Source organism: Ascaphus truei, chromosome 8, assembly GCF_040206685.1.
Source record: "Ascaphus truei isolate aAscTru1 chromosome 8, aAscTru1.hap1, whole genome shotgun sequence".
Lineage (NCBI taxonomy): Eukaryota > Metazoa > Chordata > Amphibia > Anura > Ascaphidae > Ascaphus > Ascaphus truei.
The window spans coordinates 38,579,959-38,606,704 of record NC_134490.1 but is presented as its reverse complement, the minus strand read 5'-3'; the positions used below and the strand labels follow the sequence as shown (position 1 = coordinate 38,606,704).

The window sequence follows — 26,746 nt, the reverse complement described above, 5'->3', positions numbered from 1 at the left end:
AACAGATATGGCCACAAAGGTCTTAATTCTTTTCTTATGCCCATTCGTTGACTGATACCGACTGGTTTGATTTTAGGAGAAAATAGCTTCTTCCATGGAGAATCCGTCCTGTAAATGAATTGTCGTTGATTTTTAATTCCATCTAATTCTAGATATATAGTTCGTTAAACGACGGGTGCTTTGTAACGCAACAGGAGGCACTCTGAGCAACTTATTAGATTGTAAGCTCTTTGAAATATTTAGTGGGGGAGGGGAAGGAAGAGACTAGCAGTCATAGGCCTTCAGCTGTCTGCTCCACTTCCAAGACAAGTGAAGCTACCACTTGGCAACACTGTTCAGTTTCCCACTGCACTGCTACATTAAAAAACTAAATATATATTTTTAACAATTAAAAGGGGATTTGACAAGGTTTTCAGATGCTAAGTTTAAAGTTACAATTGTTCTGTTTATTGTGTGGGAGAGGTTTGTATTATGCATAATTGTATGTGTATATTCACACATCTCTCACTGTGTCTATGTATGTATGTGTGTTGTGTTCTTTAAGGACAATTGGTTTTTGCAATTCACTACTATGCCCAGGACATACTTGAAAACGAGAGGTAACTCGCAATGTATTGCTTCCCGGCAAAACATTGTTATAAATAAATATAACATCCGTAGATATGAGATCTATCCATACATATGTTATATTTATTTCTGTTTAGAATTTCTGGTATCCGTAGATATGAGATGTATACATATAACAGAAATTCTTTGTAGAGTTTGTTGTGTTTGTTTTTGCATGGCGTTGGCTCATTCTATATATTGACACAATCTAGTCTTGGCCCAGTTATCCTGCATTTACATTGTACGTTGTAACATTTTCCACCACGGCTGAGCTAATTGCCGTATAATTTCTATCACTACATGTCTGTAAGGGCTTGCATGAGGCCTCTTTCTCCAATGTGTATGTGCTGAAGACATTTACGTAAAATAAAACGAAGTGTTTATAAGGTGAGAAAAGCCAGAGGTAAGAAGTGTGATGATTTAGGTTATGTCTTTACTTGCAAAACTAGACCTCTGCTCTGGGGAGAAACAAAAAGTTCATACAAAAAAAAAAATCCCATCTTAAATTGTTAGTGTAACTTAACTATCAACCTTTAAAATACAGTCTACTGAATTTTGCGTCCTTGTTAAATAGCTAGCTTTTTTTTTTTTTAATATATAACCCGAAGGCATTTAGATCACTAGAAATGTTTTTTTTTTCCCCTTATGTTGAATGTATTTCTAAAGGCCGACATGTTTGTATTTTTAAGCCTCTTCTGCTCTCCCCTTTCCCCCACTGGTACCATTTATCGCTGTGAGAGCCAGCATGTATTTTTCGGTTTTGGCATCAAATTGATGTAAAGACGTTGTGGGGATTTAAAAATGGCCGATGTGTAGCAGCCATATAATAAACAAAATAAAAATTCTTGGCTTTCAATGTGTTTATAGTCATGGTTGGGTCAGTCTATCTGTGTACATGTGACTGTGCACATGGAGATCTGTTTGTCGGTCTATTAGTGTTATGGTATGTGTGTACAGTATTATATACATACACGTTTGTATCTGTATATCCATTGCGTTTGTGCATTAGTGCTTGTATGTATCAATGTGTCTGTGAATTTTTGCAGTGTTTACAGTATCTGGTGCTGGCATTAGGGGTCAACTGCTATAAATGGCATTGCTTTATTGCTGGAGTGGTCGGCAACGCATCGCTCTGCCTTGTAGTCGTTCTCTGCAGTGCGATACTGGCCCTCCGGCTGTGAAAGGGTCACGTTGTGTGTTTGCAGAATGTGCAATCTGTCTTCCCCCGACTGATTTTTCCATGTGGCGCGGTTATAACGTAGAAAGCAGCAAAGCAGAAATTGAGCAATGATGCCGGGTGTTCTAGGTGATCGAAAAGGTGTTAGGTGGTTGAGCGCTTTGCTCTGTGGATCTGCAACTGTGCAAGAGCTTCTGGTGTTTGAGAACATTTGAGCCCTAATTAAGAATAATTTTTTAAAATAAATACTACTGTTAATTGGGTTGGATCATGTAATTTAACCCCAATGCTGCCAGAGGTGTCTACAGCCTATTGCTGAGCAGCAAAGGGGTTACATACACATTCTACTACCCAGACAATTATTTATCGACTACATGAAGCCAAGCAGAACAAAAAGGCATTTTCCTATAGTACTGAACTAGTTTAATGTTCAGGTATACACATCGTGCTACAAAGAATGCATATGTAATAGGGAGAAGAGCAGCCACCACAGCAATAACACTACAAAAGAGCTTGCAATCTAAATGTGTACTGTATCTGCGACCAAAGCAAATAGGATTTTAACTTGTGTGGAATTAAACTGATTTTTAAAACGTCTATATGTCTGTTCTAGCCTATCTCTCCAAGAATGAAAAATGAAGCATTTATTTTGGCTCCCAATGGAGCCCTTCTTTAGAAGCTTCTTGGGAAAGACTCTATTGGGAGCCGAAACGTAGAAATAAATGCTTTATTTTTAATTCTTGGCGGGCATGCATATATTTTTTTTTGTGATGCAGCTGTGACCTGTTACAAGGTGACACACACTTTTTAAATATACAGTGTGCAAGCCACTTCTTTACATAAGGATTTTCCCGAGGTACAAAGTGTAATACAGGCAATAATGTGCAGATGGGATACAGTGAGTAAATGAGCGGTGTGAATGTGTCCTTTTCCTTGTAGATAGTGCAATCTAATAATTTATAGAACAGTCTGCATACTGCGGGCAAACATACACACTGAAATACGCTTGAAAGATCCAAAAGTGACTGTAGGGGTGGAGGTCACTGCCCTGAAGAGCTTGCATTTTAAAAATAAATGGCACGGACAATGTCATAGATATTACAGTGGGAACCCATGGGTCACCTGTGGTCGGATTAAGTGCATGCAGCTGACTATAGTGTGTAGTAGATATGATTAGAAGCCTTATATACGCCTGTATCTTAACACCTTGGGTATAGAAAAATACATCCTTTATATGTTGGGTCTAAACGAGTTTTGTCATTCTGTAGTCATACTCTGTAGAGTTTAAGCTTTCAGAATGTGTCAACACTTGGTGCACCCTCCCCCTCTTCTTTCTGTCTTCTTTTTTTCTTCTCTCTATTCAGAATTTTTTTTTCTAGCTACTCCCCTGGGACTGCTGCTATTTTCGGATACTTTGCTAATAGGGTGGGGAGGGGGGGGGGGCTGGTGTATGAAAGAACCAACATGTTTTTAAAGTTGCACCGACGAAAATAATTACCGGAAGGAGCTATGACGTTACAGTGAAGAATAGGGGGAGGAAAATTTTTTTCTCCTCTGTTCCAGGTCCGTGTTGCCCTCGTCCGGCTCAGAGAAGTAGAGGAATTCTGTGTTGATTCTTACAAACCCCCCTTTCCGCCCTGTTAACGCACAATATTGGGAGATTCTTCCTGCAAATTCTCCTCTGAAAGAAAACCATGTTTTCTCTTGCTTCCTGGTTCCCTTAAATGGTTGTTATGCATATAATATCTTTGGGCCGTGGTCTCTGTCTTGGGAGTCGCTGCTGCTGCTGTTTTCTAGCCCCTGGGATGTACGTATATGCTGATATTGGGTATAGCGCGTGTCAAGTCTGGCCCTGACAGGGATAAAAAGAATGGCCTTGCTTAGCAGTGGCTTTTGACCCTAAACTTGCCAAGTTATTGAGCGCATCTCATGATACACGGCTAAAACAGCACTCGCTCTTAATGGGATATGGTGTTGTCGGCGTGTGCTTTTGAAGTGGGAGAAGCCAGTTGGCTCCACATTTCCATAGTCCAGAGTATTACGTTGTAAGCTCTTGCGGTATCAAAACGCCAGTATTTGCACAGGCTCCGTTTTTAAAGTGTCTGTGCACATGTTTTCTTAGGTTGTGATTCTGCAGACCAGTCACTCTTGCGCTCTCTCTCTACCTCCATCTTTAGGGTTGCCACCATTAAGTCTGGGGGACTATGAATCAGCAGCAGAGAATGAATGCAGTGGGCACTGACAAAGAACTGAGTGACCTCCTGGACTTCAGCATGGTAAGAGTTAACCCCCAGGCTGCAGTGCCCCATTAACCCTTCAGCAATGCGTTGCACGCCTCTCTGGCAGTGGAATGGTTACCCAGGCATCTTGGGATCAAAATGAACCAATGGCAGTGCAATGTTTAAGGGGTTAAATCTGTGTGAATAAAACATCATTTAAAAATACTTGTAGGCTTCAAAGTCCATTTGTAAACATGGGGGGCTAAGAGGTTTGATCTCCTCCAGGCTGCGCCCTTGATATCACTATATGCTGAAGAAGAGTTTGTAGTAGCAAGGCCCCCCTTTCTCTCCCTCATCTTTATTGGCTCTGAGAGATAGGCTAGAGTAGAGATGGAGTTTCTTGAGGACTGGAGTTGAACACCCCAACAGGTCAGGTTTTGAAGAAATATCCCAGCTTCGGCACAGATGGCTCTATCTTCAACTGAGCAATTGATTAAGCCACCTGTGCTGAAGCAGGGATATCCTTAAAACCTGGCCTGTTGAGGCGGTCTTGAAAAGTGGCGTTGAGCACCAATGGACTACAGGTTGAGTTGACTTTGACAAGCCCACCCCCTCCATTCATAGACCCAGATGAAGAAGCGCATGTAACCAGACTTAAAGCAAAGTATTGTCAAAGGAAGACAATGGCATGAAGTGCTTTTGAAAATGCACATTTATCAATGGAAACAAACGTCTTTTTACACTGACATTAAATGAAAATGTTACTTTAAGGGGGATTTAATTTTTGTAAAGCAGCAAATCATTCATTTTTAATATTTTTGCCACTTTAATACATGATTAGGGGGTGCTTATTTTAACCCTTTCCCTTCCAGATGGGTTGGATTTTTCTCACCTTTCTGGTAGGTTTATCTCTGCCATTGGTTCAACTGCGTTCAGTGTTGATTGCCCATTTAGGCATACTAGATTTTTGTTTAATTTTTGGTGAAATCGATCTGCAGTGTTCTGTTTTGGAGAGTGACTAACTTGTAAACATGGTCTTCGTGGCTCGTCAAAGATATCTGCCATCAGGATTCTCTAAAACGGCCCTGATCGCCGCAGCATTGAAATCGCCACGGTGTTCTATGCCTCCAGCTACGAACTCCTATGCCCCCTGCTTATTGTGTATTCTGCAATATTGTGGTGATCTGTTGACTTTTACATTTGCAAAGCAAATAAATGAGTGTTAAGTTGTGAGTGCGGGTGAAACTGAACACACTCCAATTTCAGTGTGTGAGGTTTTCTATGCATTCGTGACGTGCTTTAGATCCATTACACCAGGTGTGGGCAACCCCAGTCCTCAAGGACCACAAACAGGTCTGAATATCCCTGCATCAGCACAGGTAGCTCAATCAGGAGCCACCTGTGCTGAAGCTGGGATATCCTCAAAACATGACCTGTTGGTGGCCCTTGGGGACTGGAGTTTGCCCACTCCTGCCTTACACGCTGCTCAAAGGGTCTAACCCCTGTCCTGCTGTCAAAAGTGGCATCTGGCAGTGCAGGGGTTAAAAGTGGTGCCATTGCAGTGAAAAAGTATCTGGACAAGCAGCTTGGAATTTTTTTTTTTTTTTTGGAAAATAGGAACATGATTTAAGTTCTAAAAACAGGAAGGGGGAGGATTTTTTAAAGGGCAAGCAGGGCTGTGAATGAAAAAAGTAAAGAGCCTCTCGGTGTAAAAATCCAAATGAAAGAAAAGTAGCTGTGCTTGTTTCCCCTGTAGCACTGTGCAGGCCATGTGGCAGCGAAGAGGTTAACAGAGGTCTGGGGTTAGCTAGCTGCAGTGTAGTGAGGTGGGGGTGGGGGGAGTGCGCGGAGTAGAGAATGGGCTGTTGCTGCTTTGCAGGCTGTGTACAGACCCCCTCAGACTGGAGTGGGGGTTGGGGGTAAGGGTGAGCAGGGGGGGGGGGGGGGCTGCCTTAATAAACATTGTCAGACAGCTGTGTCATAGCTCCTGGAACTTTACTGCCTGTTACACATGTGGGAAGAGAGAGAGGCCCCAGAGGGCAATAGTTTCATTCACTGCACCTTTCACTAGTCCTGTGTGAGACACGGCATGCCTGGAGTGCACTGAACTAGGCTCACTTTGTGTGTGTGTTTATACATCTATATCTATATGTATCTCACACGGTATACCTAGCTATCAGAATATAGTTTGTGTATTTGTGTGTACTAAGACTGATCAGATTCATCATTTTGTGTATATCTGTAAATAGTGTTTAATTGTATTATTATAGTGCCAACAGTGCATGCAGCACTGAAATTACAGTAGAGCAAAAATAAAGTACAAACAGTAGGGTTAAGGGCAGCAAATAAATGACTATGGCAAAGGGAGAACCTTCCCCGGAGAGTTGATGATCTATGTGGTATATTGGGAAATGGAGTGAATTATCAAAAGGGATAATTGTGTGTATGCACCTTATTGATATTAATGACATTTACTAATTGGCTGAAGAGGACATTGAAATGGTTTATCTGCCATTATTTAGGATTGTGGCTCTGTTAGCTCCGCTTAAGCAAGAGTTTAGATAAAGGGCAGTGTGGCAGCCATAAGTGATACCCAGCACCCATGTGTTTATCACATCACACTGAGCCTGCACTCTGCTCTCATATCCTGTCTGGCACCTTCACAAGGGAGTCCTGCCATTTCTAAACCCCGTCCTCCTCTTAGAGACTTTAAATTCTCACCTACCTTCTATTTTATTCGGAGAGGGATTTCCCAGGGTTAGAAGATGAGTGAAGTGAATCCTTTTTGCACCCCTCCCACACAACAGAAAAGGAAATGGAGAGCTCCCCTCACACCCACTCCTTTCCCTGTTGTGGGAGGAAGTTACCCATTGCACTACTGTTTGCACAGTACATGGGGGTCCCTGCATGAACTACTGCAGACTGTTTAATCCAAATGCTTAATTAAGATGCTGCTGTGAGGGGGAGAGGTGTGTGTGTGTGTGTGTGTGTGTGTGTGTGTGTGTGTGTGTGTGTGTGTGTGTGTGTGTGTGTGTGTGTGTGTGTGTCTCAAACTGCACTGGAAATGCCTTTTACTGTTTCTGAAAAGACCACCTGCCTCTCCACTCTGTGTGTAAATTAAATGAGTCTATGTTCAGGGAGGGATTTGTTTTGGGTAAATCAGAGCAGTATGTTTTATATGTATATAATTTGTATGTGTGTTAAATGATAGGAAGTGCTTAAAGTATTGAGAAGCTCTTAATAGGTGCAAGGAGAGGGCCAGAAAAGAGCAAAGGTGGATAAAGTGCCACGAGAAGATAAAAAGGTGTGAGAACCTGAGGGGGTGCTCCTGGCATGCTGTGTATATGTATTATGTTCCCTGTGTTGTTTGGAAACATTGTAATGAGCTGTGTACCTGCTTGGCACACAAAAAATGCACCCACATTCATTCTAGCCAAGAAAAATCAGACCACTGCTTTTTAACCCCCCCCCCTCAGACTCCCCCCCAAATTTGAAAGTGTTAATTAGACTTTTTTTTTGTATAGATAGTCTTAACTCTATGCTATAAACAAAGCTTTGTAACGTTAGCTTAGCACACGCACATTTTACATGCCATTCCGATTCTGAAGTTAACTTCTGCGCTATTCTTTCTGTAACGCCCATTGAAGCATAATGCCATTCCTCTTGCAAGTCCGCCTGTCCCAGTGGTGCGTCCTGACCTCCCTTTCCCCTCCATCACACACAACGACATAAGTCTTCCTTGTTCATACATCTTAATGAATCCTAGTTCTTTCTGCTATGCAAACAGAGGTCCTCTTTAACATTGTACACAAGGTAGCAAGAGGAAGACTTGGGGATGATCCTCCAACAAAATCTCATTCACTATGGTATTCTTTTTAACACCAACAGCGCTGGAGTGGCTGGTCAGACTTGCACCCCATAAAATCTCAACATTTGTTGAATGTTCTTGCCCCTCTAATAAATGGCTATTGTCATTGTATCTTGCAGACCTCCTAATAACACCAGGTACATTGCTGTCTGTTCGTAGACGGTTAAATAAGGATGATATTAAGAGATTAGTGCAGAGATTAGTGAAGGTATTTTTAGGATGCCTTCGTAAGAGCATTTATACGATTTAGAAAATTGTGGGGATGCCTTCTCCCCCCCTCTCCTTTTCTACCCCCATGAAACAAATTAAAATGTCTGCTTGCCAGGCTTTTTATCTAAACTTGAATACTAATATGTAATATATGCAGGCAGGATTCAGCATTTTTAATAATAAAAAGGCATTCTGAATATTTGCCGGATATAATTTTGGTAATTTATGGCGGCCTATTTTCATGAGCTCTTCAAAGAGCATAAGGGTTAAAAACAAAACAAAACACTGCATTTTTTTTTCTGTAAACACTTGTTTGAAGCAGCATTTGCAGTGGTCTGCAGAATTCTAGAGTAAAACAAAACAAATTTAAGGCCTCTTTCTGTGAGGGCACCCAGCACAATATGTTGCTGGCAGCGAACGAGTGAACATTTCCATGTAGAATTCAGAGGTCCGGTGAAACACAAAATACCCCCCCCCCCCCCCTCCACATACCTTGGCTTCCATTCTGTGATTGGGGGGGAGGGGGAGCTGACAACATCAGAGAAGACAAAAAGGCCTGAATGCTACATCCAACATGGCAAATTATTACGTTAAATGCCATCTACTAAAAACTACAGTACCAGGCCTTTATACCCTGTACCCAATTTCCCAACTCTGTCCATGAAATGTCTGTGAATTAACTGTATCATCTCTGTTCTTTTAAGGTAACCATGTATTGTTAGAACTGTGCCCAGGACATACTTTAAAATGAGAAGCAACGCTCAATGTATTATTTCCTGGTAAAACATTTTTATTAAAAGAAAATCTGTTCTCATAAGGAAAGGTCATTAGTCATTTGGCCAAAGCATTATAAACCTGCAACCACCTCAAGGTTAACCCTTGACTGCAGATTCTGCACTGCCTCTTTACCTCTCTACTGGAGGAAGTCTCGCAATAGACTGGTCGTCTCAAGTATATATCAGGACCTGCAAATTAAAGGTCACTCCACAGTAGCACTCCTATTCATACATCTATGTATAATTGGTGTAGTGGGTTTGGGGTTTGAGCTTGCTGTGTGTATGTTTTAATTACAGAGTAGGCTGCATGTTTTAACTTAGGCAGGTGTGTAGGGCTCTTTCAGTAGGTGCCAGCTTGCTTCCTCCCAAATATTTGAACGTTCCTGGCCTGCATGCGATCTCTCTGTCTCTCTCTCTCTCTGTCTCTCTCTCTCTCTGTCTCTCTCTGTCTCTCTCTCTCTCTGTCTCTCTCTCTCTCTGTCTCTCTCTCTCTCTCTGTCTCTCTGTCTCTCTGTCTCTGTCTCTCTGTCTCTCTGTCTCTCTGTCTCTCTGTCTCTCTCTCTCTCTCTCTCTCTCTCTCTCTCTCTCTCTCTCTCTCTCTGTCTCTCTGTCTCTCTGTCTCTCTGTCTCTCTGTCTCTCTCTCTCTCTCTGTCTCTCTGTCTCTCTGTCTCTCTGTCTCTCTGTCTCTCTGTCTCTCTGTCTCTCTGTCTCTCTGTCTCTCTGTCTCTCTGTCTCTCTGTCTCTCTGTCTCTCTGTCTCTCTGTCTCTCTGTCTCTCTGTCTCTCTGTCTCTCTCTCTCTCTCTGGGAAAGGGAGATCTGCAGAGCATGGTCATTAGTGCACGTTCATAAACAGCCAGCAAAGCAGACCTCCTCCTCCGTTCATGACCAGCGGTCCGCATGCCATGGAAAATACTGATTATAGCCACAAAAATCTGCACTTTTCGTGGTGGTGCTTGCAATTGGAATGGCTCTGTAGAAAGTAAATAAAAATAGTCTATGTAGCCGATTTAACGACACCCTTTTAACAGGACATAACCTGGATATTAAAGCCCTGCCGGATTTCAACGCCTTCAGCTTTACAATCTTCTCTTAATGCCATAAAGAGCCTTGGGCTTGATTCTATCACAGAGGGGAGGTGTGTGATCAGCGGGCTTGTGTTTGTTTCAATAGTTGTGGGTTTTTTCTTCCTTATTCCACTTGTTCTGCCTGCTAACCCTGAGTCTCATCACTCACCTTCTGTTTGTTTTCTAGATGTTCCCTCTGCCCGTGGCTAATGGTAAAAGCAGGCCCACCACACTGGCCAGCACACAGTTTGGAGGATCAGGTAAAGACATCAGTTCCTGCTTCTGTTTATTCATTGCCGATATAACGGATCTATCCGATTCATCCCAGTACTAACTGCACCCAGCACTTGAATATACTGACGAGTCTATGTATTAAAGTGAATAATTAGTTTGCCTATAACTCCTCCTATTGTCCCATATAACCGCTTCCTATAACTCCTCCTATTGCTCCCTATAACTCCTCCTATTGCCCCATATAACCGCTCCCTATAACTCCTCCTATTGCCCCATATAACCGCTCCCTATAACTCCTCCTATTGCCCCATATAACCGCTCCCTATAACTCCTCCTATTGCCCATATAACCGCTTCCTATAACTCCTCCTATTGCCCCATATAACCGCTCCCTATAACTCCTCCTATTGCCCCATATAACCGCTTCCTATAACTCCTCCTATTGTCCCATATAACCGCTTTCATTAACGCCTCCTATTGCACCATATAACCGCTTCCTATAACTCCTCCTATTGCCCCATATAACCGCTCCCTATAACTCCTCCTATTGCCCATATAACCGCTTCCTATAACTCCTCCTATTGCCCCATATAACCGCTTCTTATAACTCCTCCTATTGCCCCATATAACCGCTTCCTATAACTCCTCCTATTGCCCCATATAACCGCTTCCTATAACTCCTCCTATTGCCCCATATAACCGCTCCCTATAACTCCTCCTATTGCCCCATATAACCGCTCCCTATAACTCCTCCTATTGCCCCATATAACCGCTTCCTATAACTCCTCCTATTGCCCCATATAACCGCTTCCTATAACTCCTCCTATTGCCCCATATAACCGCTCCCTATAACTCCTCCTATTGCCCCATATAACCGCTCCCTATAACTCCTCCTATTGCCCCATATAACCGCTTCCTATAACTCCTCCTATTGTCCCATATAACCGCTTCCTATAACTCCTCCTATTGTCCCATATAACCGCTTTCATTAACGCCTCCTATTGCACCATATAACCGCTTCCTATAACTCCTCCTATTGCCCCATATAACCACTCCCTATAACTCCTCCTATTGCCCCATATAACCGCTTCCTATAACTCTTTTTACTGACACCCCCAAATCACAAACTGGCGCACACTAAGTGCAATAGGTGCATTAAAACATTGACGATGAGACAGTATGAAAATATTCTTGGCTTCATACCTCCCACACTGCCTTGATACACAGACTCTATGTAGTCTTTTACAGACCGTAGGAGGACACACGGTTTGATCGATGTAGTGCTCAGGCCTTGTCTATTGGCCCAGTTGACCCCTTCAGCCCCACGTTGCACTTTGGCAATGAGGTAGTTAAAAGAGAAATGGAGGTGCACAGAGCAGGTGGTGCACTGTATTTTGGCTAGCGAGGGGAGCAGCGGAGGTGAAGTGAATTGTGTGAGATGCTTTGAGATTGGAATCTGCCTCTTGTTGGAAGGGTTGGGGAAGAGTGGGGGGGGGGGGGAGACAGGCCAGCTGGCTTCACAGTGACTGTGATACCAGATGACAACGAGTTTGTCACTGAAGCTTCTCCACCTGATCCGCGGTTAATGCTGTGTTTGCGCCGCAATATTTCCCCCTTTTGTGTAGAGGCGCGTGGGAACTTTCATAGTGTCGGTGCACAGCACAATAGGCTGTAGATTTCATTCACCCTGTGATTTCAAAATCCCCCCCAGCCTCTGCTACCTGCCTTGCTGAAGGGTAATAGTGTTATAATTGCCACCCTCTCCAAATCTGGAGGTGGCGGAAGATGAGGGAAATATTTTGTAACCACAAATGTAACCTTTCTGCTTCCTGAAGGGCCGGGAAGGCATTGCAGAGCGATTTTATAATGACCAGCAGAGCATGTGGGGTGCGTTGCTTGCAGTAAAGGGGTTGCATGTCCTGCCATTTAAAGCTGCTGATCTCTAATGCCAGCACAGTATATAGATTTCAACATACAGATGCATTGATCTATACAATATACACACACATGTACACAGACCCATACATGCTTCTATACTGCGGATGTAGTAAACCTGTGTGTGTCTGTGTAAATTATATGTATTTATTTTCCACCAACTGTATGAAAATAGAAGTTGTTTTAAATGAAATCTTTTGGACCTCTGTGACCGTTGGTTGCGGATCTAGTTTGTACACAAGCTGATGCGATGTTGACGTTTGCTATCAGACATGCGCCGCACCTGCACCTTTGTTTGGCTCACTGCAGCCGGCCCTTCCAGCACCGCAGGAGTTAATGGAGCGCTCTACCTTCGGAGACAAGACTGTGCCTGTCGGCACCCTCGACTTGCAGAAGAAAAGAAGATTTTCTTCTCTCCCCCTCCAGCTACAGAACTCCCCTTTGAAAAGACACTGAAAATATTATTTTTAAGTCTGCTACCTGTAGCAACAATGTTTAATTCTCTCCTCCCCAACTCCCCCCCCCCCCCCCACACACTTTCCTCCTCCCAAGTAATAGTGCACAGGCTGTGTTGCTCTTTAATTGCTGCTGGGGGTAGGGAGAGGGAGAAGAGCCGCTGTTTGATCTGGATTACACGTGTTCTCACAACCTCTGCTTATGCAAAGGTTTTGAGAAGTTTAGCCCTGTCTGCTGGTGGGGATGCAGACGTGACCCCTTCACATGTTACCCCATGCAATGGCAGAAGCAGAGTGGATTTCCGTCAGTGATGGGGTTGGTTCATGGTGCCTTCTGCAGTTTATAGCTGCTGACCCCCAAGGCAGCACATGAGACTCCTTAAGCACTGCACTAATTCACTTCACATACTGATACGCACAATACTGACACACTGCACACAGGCACACGTGTCATGATGGCAGTTATATTGTCCGTTTCCTATTATAGCACAATATTTTAAACCCTTTTGCTGCCAAAGGAGTTATTGGGTTTAAGTGCAGTTTTTTAATATGTATTTGAAAGCATTTTCCATGGTAACCAGATGCTTTGCAGGGTTTTTCTGATCTTTTATCCCCTCTCCTTTGTGACCAGCCTGTTTGAGGTGCTTCTTACCCACAGGCAAATTGTCAGGCTAATCTTTTTCGTATCCATCATATTGATTGTTTTTGTTTAGTTGTTTTAAAGATATTAAAAAAAACTTCTGTATTGTTATTCCAGCTTAGCGGGACTGCTTCTATAGCCATGGGATGAGATTCTCCCCCGTCTGTTTGCATCCTCAGCCCCCTCTGCTGTCAGTAATTATAACCCATGGGGCCTCTCGCTGTGACGACCTCTTCTCTCCCTTCCCCTCCCCCCCATTAGTAAAACAGGATGGTGAGACTAGGAAGAGGGGGAGAGAGCATTTCTGCCCAAGGGGAACAGTCAGTGATAAAACTCTCCTCCCCCCCCCCCCCCCCCCCCGCGTGTATGGATGTAATAAATAACGGTTTGGTATAAGTGTGTATATGTTGCTTTATAGATAATTATATATATATATATATATATATATATGTTAGTGTCTGTACATTTATAATAAGAAATATGTTTATATAGAACTGCATATTATATGGTTTTGTATATTGTGCCCCTGTGATAGTGAAAGGGTTAATCGCATTTGTCCCGCCGCACTTGGCTGGACTCTGCAAAGCTGGAACCGAACACACACACACACACACACACACACACACACACACACACACACACACACACACACACACACACACACACACACACACACACACACACACACACACACACACACACACACACACACACACACACACACACACACAATAATGCTTAGTGTTTTCACCCATTTATCCTATGTGAAATGGAGGAATGGGTACCGAAAAATGGCCATTAAACCGTTACATGGCTGAGTGCAGCGCGCTATAGCAAAGTGCAGAGCCACACAGTAGCATGCTGAAACTGTACACCTGATCTTTCTGGCTTTTACGGCTGTATGTACCCCAGATATCAGTCGTCGGTTGATTTCGGCCTGCACCTTTAACACTGTCCCCAGGAACCTAGAGCTGCACTGTAATTAGAAGCTCCGAGCTGCCTCCCTCACCATATGCTCCGACTCTTGTGATATTTGCATTTAAAAGTCGTGCTGAATTTCAATGCACAATTGGATTGAATCCAAGTATATAATCTGTCTGGATTTCTGAGATCCTCCACCTCCTTTCTGTGCTTTCCCTGCCCCGCATTGCTCTGAATCTCCTGAATCCTTAACATACGCTGGATCCTACGGCTGTAAGCTAGTTAAAGGTGTGTGCCATTTATTTTTTTATGTAATGGTTCAAACATTTCAAGTGTTGTCTACATTATACTGCAATTATATAATTTACATCTGTTTAGTTTAAAACATATTTAGTATATAATATATTTAAAAAAAGGTAAAAGGATCTCCCGACAACAAAGGGGCCAGAGAAGGAACAACATATTGTAATGTGATCTTAAATATATCTAAAGACTACAAAACTACTACAGTATATTGTAACATTTTGCAAGAATTTATAAAAATCTGTTATACGTATGTTATCCTTTACTTAACCCCTTGAGTGCCCCAATATGGAGATTGACAATCTGGAGACTCCATGACATAGTAACTTAACTAGTGTTCAAAGGGCTTGTTTGCTCCAGGTTAGATTGCGTTCTGCGTTCCCATGGAGTGCAGGACGCGATCTAACCAGTGAGGAAACTGTAAATCTTTGGTTTTCTCAAATGGCCAGAGTCTGCACGTGACGGCTATGGAAAGCCAGCACGTGACTGCACTGGGTGAGGGGCCGTTGCACTTGTGTTACCGCCAAGCCCTCCAACATTTAAAGGGTTAACAGCGAGTTTCAGTGTAAAACATTGTACTTTGCTGTCTGAACAATTGGAAAGAAATTAGTAGGCGCAGACAGAGGGCCACCCAAAGCCTCTTCTGGGAACGGATTTGACCCCTGGGATGCAAGTTGTAGAGTCCTGTATTAGGTGCTACTGTCCCTGGCAGGGAAACCTCCAATCATGCCAATTAAACATTGCCATTATAGCAAAAATAGGCGCGGTATGCACATGTACATACAGGGCATATAGTATTTAGTACCCATTGAAATATATCAATAGTTTAGAAATATAAGCAATAGTATTTTTTTGTAGTGTTTTTATAGTTGATTATTTTAAAGCTTTAAAATACATGAATGGGTTCCTTGGAGTCTCAGTACATTTTTAAAGCGGTTCTGCAGTTACTAAAAGTTATCAAAGTAATACAAATCTTAATTTCCCTTATTGAAAATCAGAATGCTTATTTTACACACTAGGCAGCAAAGCCACACATTTTATATCTCAGAGTATAGAAAAGGTTGTTTAAACATCAAAAACCAAACACTGTTGTTAGCGCATGACAATATAATACCTATTTCTCACATCGCTTGTCTCCCAAAGGGTCTGAGTGCTTCAGAGTTACAGTATAGCGCGCGTTACGGCGCACGCTGCCCAGATGAGTTTACAATCTGTTTTTTGTGTGCCTGAGGCACAGGGAGATAAAGTGACTTGCTCAAGGTCACCTGGAGCGGACACCGGGAATTGAACCCAGTTCCCCTGATTCAGACTGTGTGTTATTGTTTAGTCAGTGTTGCTCACTGAGCCACGCCTCTCATGCCGCCTTTCACATAAAAATGTATACCATAAATACAAGTTAATCTGCAAACACAACACTTTTACTACTTACGCCACAATTTGAAGGCCCCTCTGGCGAACAAGGAGTTAATAAACAGTGGTTCATGGAGGGCTTCTGCTTTTGCTGCAATGAACATGATACAAACAAATGTTTTCTAATGCACTTCTGCTTTTTGTGGTGGTTTGTATTAATTTGCGGGCTTTTCTCACTTCAGTTTTCCGATGGGATTTTCCTTGTGTGAGAACTGCAGTCTCATATTATATATTATATATAACAATAAAAGAAAGATAAATACACTTTCACACCCACCCTGTTTGTCGCCTGTCAATCATTTACTCCTGGGTGAAATCCTCCAGTGCAGGTATTCCCACCTCTGGGGGGGATTACAAGGAGGGATACAGACCGTGGGAGATTACAGGGAAGGGAGTGACAGAGAGCGAGGGGGTCGGAGAAAGTGGTGGAGAGGCAGTTTCCAATAAACCCAAATAATACTTTCTACTATCCTTTTACTCTGTGAACCGTTTAGAGCGCCCTAATGATGGGCCAGGTACGGCCCACGCTCATTTTCATGGGGCAGGTCGGCCAGCCCAAAACAAAATAAAAGGACAGCCCCCTTCAGCGTCCAGGCACCAATTGCTTCAGGAGCGATCACATTATCCTGGTGCTGCCCGGTCTTCCTGCACTGTTGAGGTTAAATGGCCTTTTTGGGGGACCCAATCCACAGATCTTGGACATCTTTGTGTCTTATTTGTATTCTTCTACCTCCCCCAGGAGGCTTGGGGCATGGAACTAACCTATGGGTCGCCAGGTACCTCTTTGCTACCCAATACATTTGTAGTATTTCTTGGGGGGAGGTTGTGACCCACAAACTACAATTATGGTCACAATAGAAAATAGCGCCGTCCTCTCCCAACGTTGCACAATTCTATTGGCCGCAGGAAGGAGCCGTGGCCCCGGCTGCCAGCTTTTGGTCACTGGTCAAGTATTCCTGCCCGACAGTCGCTTGGGAACCTGAACAGTATCCGATATGAGCTGGTAATGAAAGCGGAGAATGCAACATATATTCATAGGGATTTTTTTTTGTTATTGCTGTTCCGATGCAGCGTTCCGGCCCTGCTGATCAATGTCTGATTTGCTGCTGTAGTTGGGCAGCACATTAACCCTTTGAGGGTCAGAGAGCCTGCAACGTCTTGCTCCACAGGCCAGGAGCGGTTGTAAAGGGAAATCTCTTGTGGCCCTCGTGATTAAAGACATCCCTGCCACAGACACCTGTGATTGATAAATTGGTACATTTACATATTTACGAGAAGTCCCCTCCAATAAAGGTGCTGCTCCCTGCTTCACTGTCTTTACTGTCTAAAACAGGGGTGTTGGTAACACCAGTCCAGTCCCTGCTTCAGTACAGGTGGCTGTCTGAATGATTGAGCCACCTGTGCTGAAGCAGGGATATCCCTAATACCTAGCCTGATGGTGGCCGTTGAGGATTGGGATTGGCCACCCCCGGGATAAAGCATTCTTCACATAGATGGGATGCAACCGTACGACGGGGGTGGTAGAACAAGAGAAGAAAAAAAGTAGAGTGTGGTAGATTTTAAATCATCTATGGTGATCTTTGGTCTAATCCAAATTCATTTCCATGTTTATATGGGATAAATAGGCGCTTCTCTGTACTCCATGGCCATACAAAAAAAGGGAAGAAAATAAAGGCAATATATACTGCATTTATTACATGGTTACAATTTAAATCCCATCGCACTCGTAAATAAAATCATCATTTGTGGCAAATATAGTATACTCCATTCACAGCGTGTCACAGATGCATCCTGCCCCTTCTGAATTTCACTCACACTCACACTCAAACCCTCTCACTCATTCTCACTCCCACTCTAGAACGCTGACACACTTACTCCTAAACTCACTCACTCATATAAACTCTCCCCTTCACACGCGCACACAAAAAGCACAAAGCACCCTGGCAGTGATACAGATAAATACAAGGCTAGAGGTTGTGTTATGGCAACAAGAGGTCCAAAAAGCTGCAAACAAAGGATAAAGCGCAAAGACAGCTGAAAATGTAGGAAGCCTACCCCATTCTCTCTCCCCCCTCCTCCCCCCCCCCACTCCCCCATGTGTCCTGCGCTGAGTCACAGCGTCTGACTGCTCTGAATGGGGGCTCTTCCTACACCAGGCAGAAATTACTATGTCTATTTATTCAGCCCTTGTTGATCCACTGCAGGATGAAGGCCTCCCCAATAATCTTCCAGGTTACTGTGGTTGCAGGCCTCTCTACTCCATGCTGCTCCAACCTTCTTTTTTTTTTTTCCCCCTCTTTATTTCCCTCCCATCTTACTTTTGTCCGCCTTGGTCTTTTGATAACACACGACTGGATTGCAAGGGGTATCTTTGGCCAACAATGGTCATTTCTTCTTGCCATATATCCGGCCAACTGCCATTTTAATTTCTTCACCCTTATGAAGATGTCACAGACTTGTTTGATTTCAATCCATTAATTATTTTCCTGCCTCTGCTTGTTCTACCCAGCATGTATCTCTTGTGCATTTATTTATATGTAATTATATTTTTTCATGCACAGTACCGGTACTTTTATTTAGAACCCTAAACTACCCTGGCAGCAGAAGGGTTAATTATGAACTATGAATGCCAATGCAGAAGGAATATAACATTCCTAATTACTTACTAAAGGTGTTTATGATAATGTAATTATCTGTGAAGACTTGATGCCTCCTGTCCAGCCTGAACTAATGGCACTGGCTCGATTTGACGCCATTATAAAAAATAAAAATTAATAGAGACAAGATTATGTATTTTAAAAAAAAGTTTTTAATTGTTAATGTCTCTATAGTAACCAAGTTCTTTGGAGTGTTTCCACAATCTATATACATGTGTTCTAATTCTGAAGGGTAATAATTACCTGATTAGATTTATAGACCTGAAGAAAATAGATACTTGTTCATTTTGGAACAGGAAGTAAATACATGGAGATTTGTATATGTAGGATTATTTAATATTTTTTTTAAGGAAACTGGTTGCACTGATAATTTTTGTTGAGAAACCATCAACAAAAGCAACTTGTTAATGCCACTGTGTGGGATTGAACCTTTAATTTCTTCCCTCCCCTACTGGCCTAGCACATAGTAAACGGGCCCGGGGGGAGCGGCTCTGACATCACTGCCCTTGTTCGCCTGTCATGCGTTGCAGGCAGTGTGTGCATTAAGCTAGTCGTGACTGTGCATCACGCACCACGGGGGGCACTCCCTGCCTCCAGCCAGCAGTGGTATGTTCTGGGCGGGGGCACTCCCCCAGGTCCCCCTACCCTTTTTAAAGAGCTGCTCCCCCAGAATCAGTGATGGTATAAAAAACCTATTTCTACTTAGTGTGTATAATTGTGGGGATCAGCACTTACTTGGACCCTTAGCACAACTTTTTTTTTAAATCAAAATTAAGGTCCCGCTGTGGGCTGAAACTTTCATCTACACTGATAAATGTTTTTGCCCGATTTTGAGCCCCATGAATTATTTTGTATATGTTACAACAGGCCTATGCACTTCCAACAATAACTGGTATTGGAGTACCTGATCACCTCTTTGAATCAGAGATTCACCATCATCATCATCCCTTGTAGACCTGCTGGATAAAGGTCTCCCCAATGATCTTCCATGTATTGTGGTTGCAAGCCTCTCTTCTCCACATTGCTTCAACAAAATGTTCTGATCTCATCCTCCTATCTTACTTTTGGTGGTTGTCTTTGTCTTTTAATCTCTTAGAATCCAGTTGGATACCTCTTCTTGCAATATGTCCAACCCACTGCCATTTTAATATCTTCACCCTTGTGATGATGTCACAGACTTTATTGTGGTTTCGACCCCATTCATTCTTTTTTTCTGTCTCTTCCGGTAATACCCATCATACATCTCTCCATATTTCTTTGCATTGACTGAAGCTTCCGAATTATCTTTGCATTTAAGGTCCAAGTTTTACGTTCATATGTGCGTACGGGTAGAAGACAGTGGTCGAAAAATTTCTTCTTGAGGCACAGCGGAAGGTTCCCTTAAACTAGTGTCTTGTTTCTTCCAAACGCACTCCATCCCATCTTCATTCTCCTATTGATTTCATTCAAAAGGTTCCGATCCATTACTTGCTGGCCAAGGTAGACACAGATGACTTGTTAAATAGTTGCGTAGTCAAGTATAGCAAATAGAGCTTGCTGCAATTGAAATCCCTCAGCAATAAAACACACACTGTCATTTTAATGGCTGGCAATTTAAGACAAGTTTATTATTTTTGCACATTGACATTAAAGAGCTCAGTATCAAATAGTCCAGAATGTATGCAACACTCACTGCTTCTGTTAAACGGTGACGAATTTAATAGGGTCAGATCTTGCGCCTCCCCCCACCCCCCCAAAACAGTTATTTATTGGCATTTCAAGACTATATCGAAAGGTCCATGGTTTATATTCTTGGTCCATTTTTAACCCCTTTACTGCCTCTGCTGGTAGTGAACAAGTTACGTTGACTAATTCCTATAACAGTTTATGCGAATTTGTGCTGTTTATGCTGTTGTGGTCTAGCTCTAGACCCTATGCATGTTGATGTGTTTGCCTTGATTTTATATTTTGATGTTCTGCTTCCTATTAAAGTAATAGGTTTTTTAATGCCTGTGGGATTTGAAAGTTGAAAAGTATATAAGTAATAATTAGACATGCAGAGCCTTTTCATGTGCTTGGGTACTGAAGGAGTTAAGGGGGCTGGACTGAGCCATATGGGGACATTCCTTCTTCCTGAGGAACCCAACCTCTTCCAAACAAATCCCATATCCAGCTGGATTTTCAGCAAGCCCCTAAATAACATTCCAAGATGTTGCTTTACTTCCGATGTGAGCGCATTAGCAGCTGGTCCCAGCGCAGGAAGGAACAGCTATTGTCCTCCTCGTAACCCAGACTCCCCCTGGACTGCTTCTGGAAGGTTGGGGGCCGTGTCCTGTCACCCTCCCAGGGCGGCTTATTTGGGGCTGTGATCTGAGGCCGCGATACTGGGCTTTATAAAATGGTCAACGTCTCTGAGGACAAAAGTGAACAAAGGGCTTTAACTGTTTTCATAGGTTAACTGGCGATGACTGACCACCAAGACAAAATATAAATAGAACTATTTCTAAATGATGTTTTCAACATATAACACTGGGGCTGTAGTACTTGCTCAGTGGTAATGTTTGAATTGGATGATTCCGGTTCCAATGTGTCCGCTCCTTGTGACCTTGGGCAAGTCACTGTGGCTCAGGCACCAAAATTTGAGTGTAAGCTGTATGGGTTAGTAGCTCATTGGCCTGCAAAATTCTATATATAGCCCTGCGTATCACGTTTGGTGCCAGATAAGAAAACCTATATTAGTATATTTGATCACCAAAAGACAGTAGATAAAGATGGTTAAAAAAAACTTGCTCTCAGCCCCAAAACTAGAATTTAGTTAATTTTTGTCAATTATTTAAATTTAATTCTGAATCTGTATCGGTCACAGATAAATAGAAGTAGCTGGTGTGCTGGGAGTTGGTTTTCCTAGAGAAAAAAGAAACCTATAAACAAATCTGTTACTTTTAATGATTTGAATCTTTCCAAGGTTCAGATCACACCAATTTGTTTTATTTTCCTCTACGTGGGATTCCCACTCTTCAGTCCTACACAGCAGAGGGGAAAATGTTTAAGTCAGTTTTACTAATCCAAAGAAAAATGACTATTTTTTTTTCCTCGTCTATTTCTAATATAGGGTAATGACATCCTAATTACTTTACAAGCATACAACAGTCAATTAAAGATTTGCTGTGTGTGTGTATATATCTTTGTGCACTCAGTTCCACCTCCTGTATCCCTACAGTACATAGTTCCCTTGCAATTCCCTCCTCTCTCCCAGCCCAGAGCAGCTGCTGCTCTCCTCCTGCTCCTCCTCTGCTCCGTGTTCCTGCTCCTCCTCCTCTGCTCCGTGTTCCCGTCTCATTTCCTTGTTTTGCTCCTTGTTTTCCAAGTCAGTTTTTTTCCCTTTGCTGTAAACTTGAAAAGCAGCTGCAGCATCTGACTGCTGCCGATCTCGCTGCTAGCGTTTGTAACGGGAAACAGTGATGCCGAGTATGATGCTGAGTATCTGTACATGGATGATGAAAATGCTGCGCTGTGTAACAATGCTGATTATCTCTATATACTGATAATGACCACGATGCGCTGTATAGCGATGAAAAGTATGTCTAGACATTGAATATTCTGCACTGTATGATGATTCAGATTGCCTCTATACACTTTCAGCACCCTCATTGTGAACATACAGCACTATGGTATCGCCATACACTCATCCTCTTGTTTCATTGTATCTCTACTCATTCATACAGTATAACTCAATGATTGTGCGACATTGTTCAATGATGCAGAGTATCTTCTCCCCCCTCCCCTCCCCCTCTCCCCCCCCCCCCCCCCACTTACAGCCCCCTAAAAGATCCTTCACCCCTGGGTTCTCTTGTGATTATAGTGTGAGCTTTGCAGCAACAGGGTTCCCTCATTATAACGGTGTAGTGTGTTACTGGTCTCCCCAGCAGGAATAGGTTAACTTGTGTAGGGGTTTCTCCCTCCCCACCCCCCTCTTTATGGCCTATGGCTGGAATTTATATGGTACTACACAGAAAGCAGATGTGCATTGCACACCATTATGGTCCTGGGAGGGGGAAGAGAGCAGGTCCTCTTCTCCTCCCCCACCCACCCCCCCTCCTCAAACAAGACACCATTGCAGAGCTGTGGGGAATTAGTGTCCCATCCCCTTGTATAACGCACTGCAATTTATTTGGTGGTAGCCTGACTCCTGCAGTGCTCCTTGCAGCCAAGTTAAAATTGCAACTCCTCGCTATGCAAAATGTGATCCAAATGAGGTGTTTCAGTGTTGTAGGAACAACTGAATAAACATAACTGCTGATAAATGAGATATGGGGAAGGGGGGGGAGGAAGAGGTGTTTGGGAAACGTTTGAAGTCGGGTACAATAAGGTTGTGGCTGGTAGAAAAGGTGACAATCGCTCTACAGTGGACGGGACATCAAAGACAGAGAGAGCCCCTCTGTGTATATTCCACGGTTTCCAAAACCTGCCGATTCACCCCTTTGTCACATGCCACACAGCTGTGCTCAATAAGGTAGTGGTACGGTGTCTAATGATGATAAACCTATGTAAAAGTGTTGAATGTTGGGGCAAGTATATGACCGTAATATATATATTTAATTTTTTTAAATATATTTATTATGGAAAATGCATGTTTGTTTCTTTTCTTTTTTTTGTCTTCCCTGTTAGAAAGATCACTTCTTTACGTGATGTAAAAAACAAATACAATAGTGGTACTATGGGCTTGCAGATAAAATGGTACTGCTACCCCCCTAGTACTGTAATATTTTGACCACGATGAGACACTGGGGAAACTGCAAACTAGGTTTCTGGTTGGTGACTGTCAGATAAGCCCAGTGTGTCACTTTTTTACTTTCAATCCATGTTAAACATGTACGCCTGCCCCTTTAGCTGCTGCACTATACCGCTGATCACCGGGTGTGGGGGAATCATGAGCTGGCTTCTGTCGGTAAAGTAATTATTGCACTGTATACTACTGGTGTCCACTGTATCATGCGTTTTGAAAGTTGCAATGCGGAATTACACATTTGGCCGCGACCACCCCAGTTATTTTTCCCGTGGGCAAAACTCGGGTTTTTTTCGAGTCTCCTTTTTTAACCCCCTCGCCAGATGGGCAACCCTTGGCAGTGCAATATAATGGACAGAACAACCCACGGCTGTATTGCCTTGGGTCTCCTTAGCCATTCCCACTGGCAGGGAATGGGTTACACACCCTTTTACCTTCTCTCAAGGAGCAGTGTGGTAACACAGGGGTGTGAAAGGCGAGCAGTGGGGGGGACACCTGTGACAAGTGACAGAACACAGGAAGCAGGGACCTCATATCACATCCTCACTGCGGTCACATATACATATTATGGCTGCCATCCTCCCCCTCTCACAGGACACTGCACATCTTTTCTTCTTCTGTACAGTGGTTAAACTGCAATCCTGCCACGGCTTTTTATTATGAAAACCCTGGAGTACCACAGCTTTTTATTATGAAAACCCCAGAGTATCACTGCTTTTTATCGTCAAAACCCAGACGTGCCACTGCTTTTTATTTACAAGCTCTGTTGATTTCATGTATTCTAGTTGAAATGCAATGTTACTGCGGTTTTATTTTTTAATTTACAAACCCAGAAATACCCAATTTTTTAAAATATTTTTATTTATAAGCTTTATAGGTTTTGAAGTCTCTCCCCCTTCCTGCTTTTACAGTATAACTATTGATATTGTAGTAATAATAATAACATGTTCTTGTATAGCGCTGCTAGTTTTACGTAGTGCTTTACAGAGACCATTTGCAGGCACAGACCCAGCCCCGTGGAGTTTACAATCTATTCTTTCTTCTGACCCCCTGACTGTGTCACGATATATCTTATACTATATTAGTGAAAGCACTGTATGTTTGCCTGCCTGCCTGGATGTCCGGTGTCCCTAGGGGAAATCTCATTGGTCCCTTGGCCCGCCCGCCCCCGCACACCTCTCATTGGCCTGAGGCGGAGTGACGGGCCAAAGGACACACAGGGACACACACACACACAGGGACACACACACACACACACACAGGGACACACACACACACAGGGACACACACACACACGGACACAGGGACAGGGACAGGGACACACACACACACACACAGTGACACACACACACACACACACAGGGACACACACACACAGTGACAGACACACACACAATGACAGACACACACACAGTGACACACACACACAGTGACACACACACACACACACACTGTTACATACATTAGCGGGGCTCACAGTTAGCAGCACCCGCGCGCACCTCCTCCTCTCCCCGTGTCTCCCGCGCTTTCACCCCGACCCCCCCCTCCCCCGGCGCAGCTACATTCAGCGGGACACACACACTATTATTACCCCTTCAGCGCCCCCCCCCCACCCAGTGTCAGCGGCCGTGCGAGACCCCCCCTCTATATCTCCCACCTCTCCCCCCCCCCACACATATACATGCCCCCCCCTCCCCGGCGCTACAACTCACCCCTCCCCGGCGGGGGAACAGCCAGTGGCCAGGCAGGCTGCCTCGCGGCGCCTAGTGCCCAAGATGGCGGCGCCCGGGACACAGCGGGGGAGCGGCCACAACACGCTGCCTCCCGCCTCAGATCCACGTGGGACCTGCCGGATGGGTGAGTGAGCGGCCTTCACCTCCCCTCCACCACCCCTTCACCCCCCCTCCCCTCCAGTGTCAGTGTCTCCCCGATACCCCCCCCCCCGGCGCCGCTACAGTCAGCGGGGGAGCGAGCGAGCGCCCGGGACACAGCGGGAGAGCGGCCACAACACGCTGCCTCCCGCCTCAGATCCACGTGGGACCTGCCGGACGGGTGAGTGAGCGGCCCTCACCCACCCCTCACCCCCCATCACCTCCCCTCACCCACCCCTCACCCCCCATCACCTCCCCTCACCCACCCCTCACCCCCCATCACCTCCCCTCACCCCCTTTCACCTCCCCTCACTCCACTTCTCCCTTCCACCCCCCTTCACCTCCCCATTTACCACCTCCCCTCCACCCCCCCCTTCACCACCTCCCCTCCACCCCCCCCCTTCACCTCCCCTCCACCCCCCCCCTTCACCTCCCTTCCACCCCCCCCTTCACCTCCCTTCCACCCCCCCCTTCACCTCCCTTCCACCCCCCCCTTCACCTCCCTTCCACCCCCCCCCCTTCACCTCCCCTCCACCCCCCCTTCACCTCCCCTCCACCACCCCCCTCCACCTCCCCTCCACCCTCCCTTCACCTCCCCTCCACCCCCCCCTTCCCACCGCCTCCCCCCCCCCTTCCCACCGCCTCCCCCCCCTTCCCACCGCCTCCCCCCCCTTCCCCCCCCCTCCACTAACCCTTCCCCCCCTCCACTAACCCTTCCCCCCCCCTCCTCTAACCCTTCCCCCCCCCCCCTCCTCTAACCCTTCCCCCCTCCCTCCTCTAACCCTTCCCCCCTCCTCCACCCCTTGCCCCCCTCCTCCACCCCCTCCTCCCCTTCCCGCCGCCCTTCGCCTTCATGCCCGCCTTACCGCCTCCCCACCCCCGCCTCTGCCTTTCACCCGCCCTTACTCCGGCCGCCTCTGCCTTTCACCCACCGCCTCACAGCCGCTGCACGCACTCAACAGACACCCGCCACACTCGACACATACCTGCCGCCACACACACCTGCTGCCTCCCGCCCCTACGCACCGACATCACTGACCCACCGCCTCACACCCTAGCAGGACCCCCACTCACAGACAGCACTCACAACCCACGCGCCAGCCGCCGCCTCACACCCTTGCAGGACCCCCACTCACAGACAGCACTCACAACCCACGCGCCACCCGCCGCCTCACACCCTAGCAGGACCCCCATTCACAGACAGCACTCACAACCCACGCACCACCCGCCTCCTCACACCCTAGCAGGACCCCCACTCGCACACAGCACTCACAACCCACGCGCCACCCGCCGCCTCACACCCTAGCAGGACACACGACTCAGATTTTTACATCACTTATGGCACCAAAATATACATTGTACTGTGGTGTGGTTACAATAAACCATTTTTATACAACATCGTATTACATTTTCTTCCATCTTTCTTTTCAATATTATTATCCAACCTTTACAACAAACAGTCACCTATTGTTCCACGATTTATAAATAATACTACCTATTACGCATTTACATCCCGGGCAACGCCGGGTCTCTCAGCTAATATATATATATATATATATATATCTAAAGAAAAAAACAATAAAGCAGCGCCAGGAATAGGTATTCAATTAAATAAATAAAATAAATCAATATAT

The 26,746-nt window shown here is 44.7% G+C and overlaps 1 protein-coding gene across 1 annotated transcript in view; it reads left to right on the top strand.

Annotated features, from left to right (window-relative positions):
* The window catches only part of TCF3 (transcription factor 3), a 105,186-nt gene that overhangs the window by 2,236 nt on the left and 76,204 nt on the right, over nt 1–26,746 (top strand). The window contains exons 3-4 of the mRNA XM_075611545.1: nt 3,961–4,059; nt 10,110–10,182. Of these exons, the coding sequence (XP_075467660.1) occupies nt 3,988–4,059; nt 10,110–10,182 (145 nt within the window). The 5' untranslated portion in view covers nt 3,961–3,987. The remainder of the gene's footprint in view (nt 1–3,960; nt 4,060–10,109; nt 10,183–26,746) is intronic.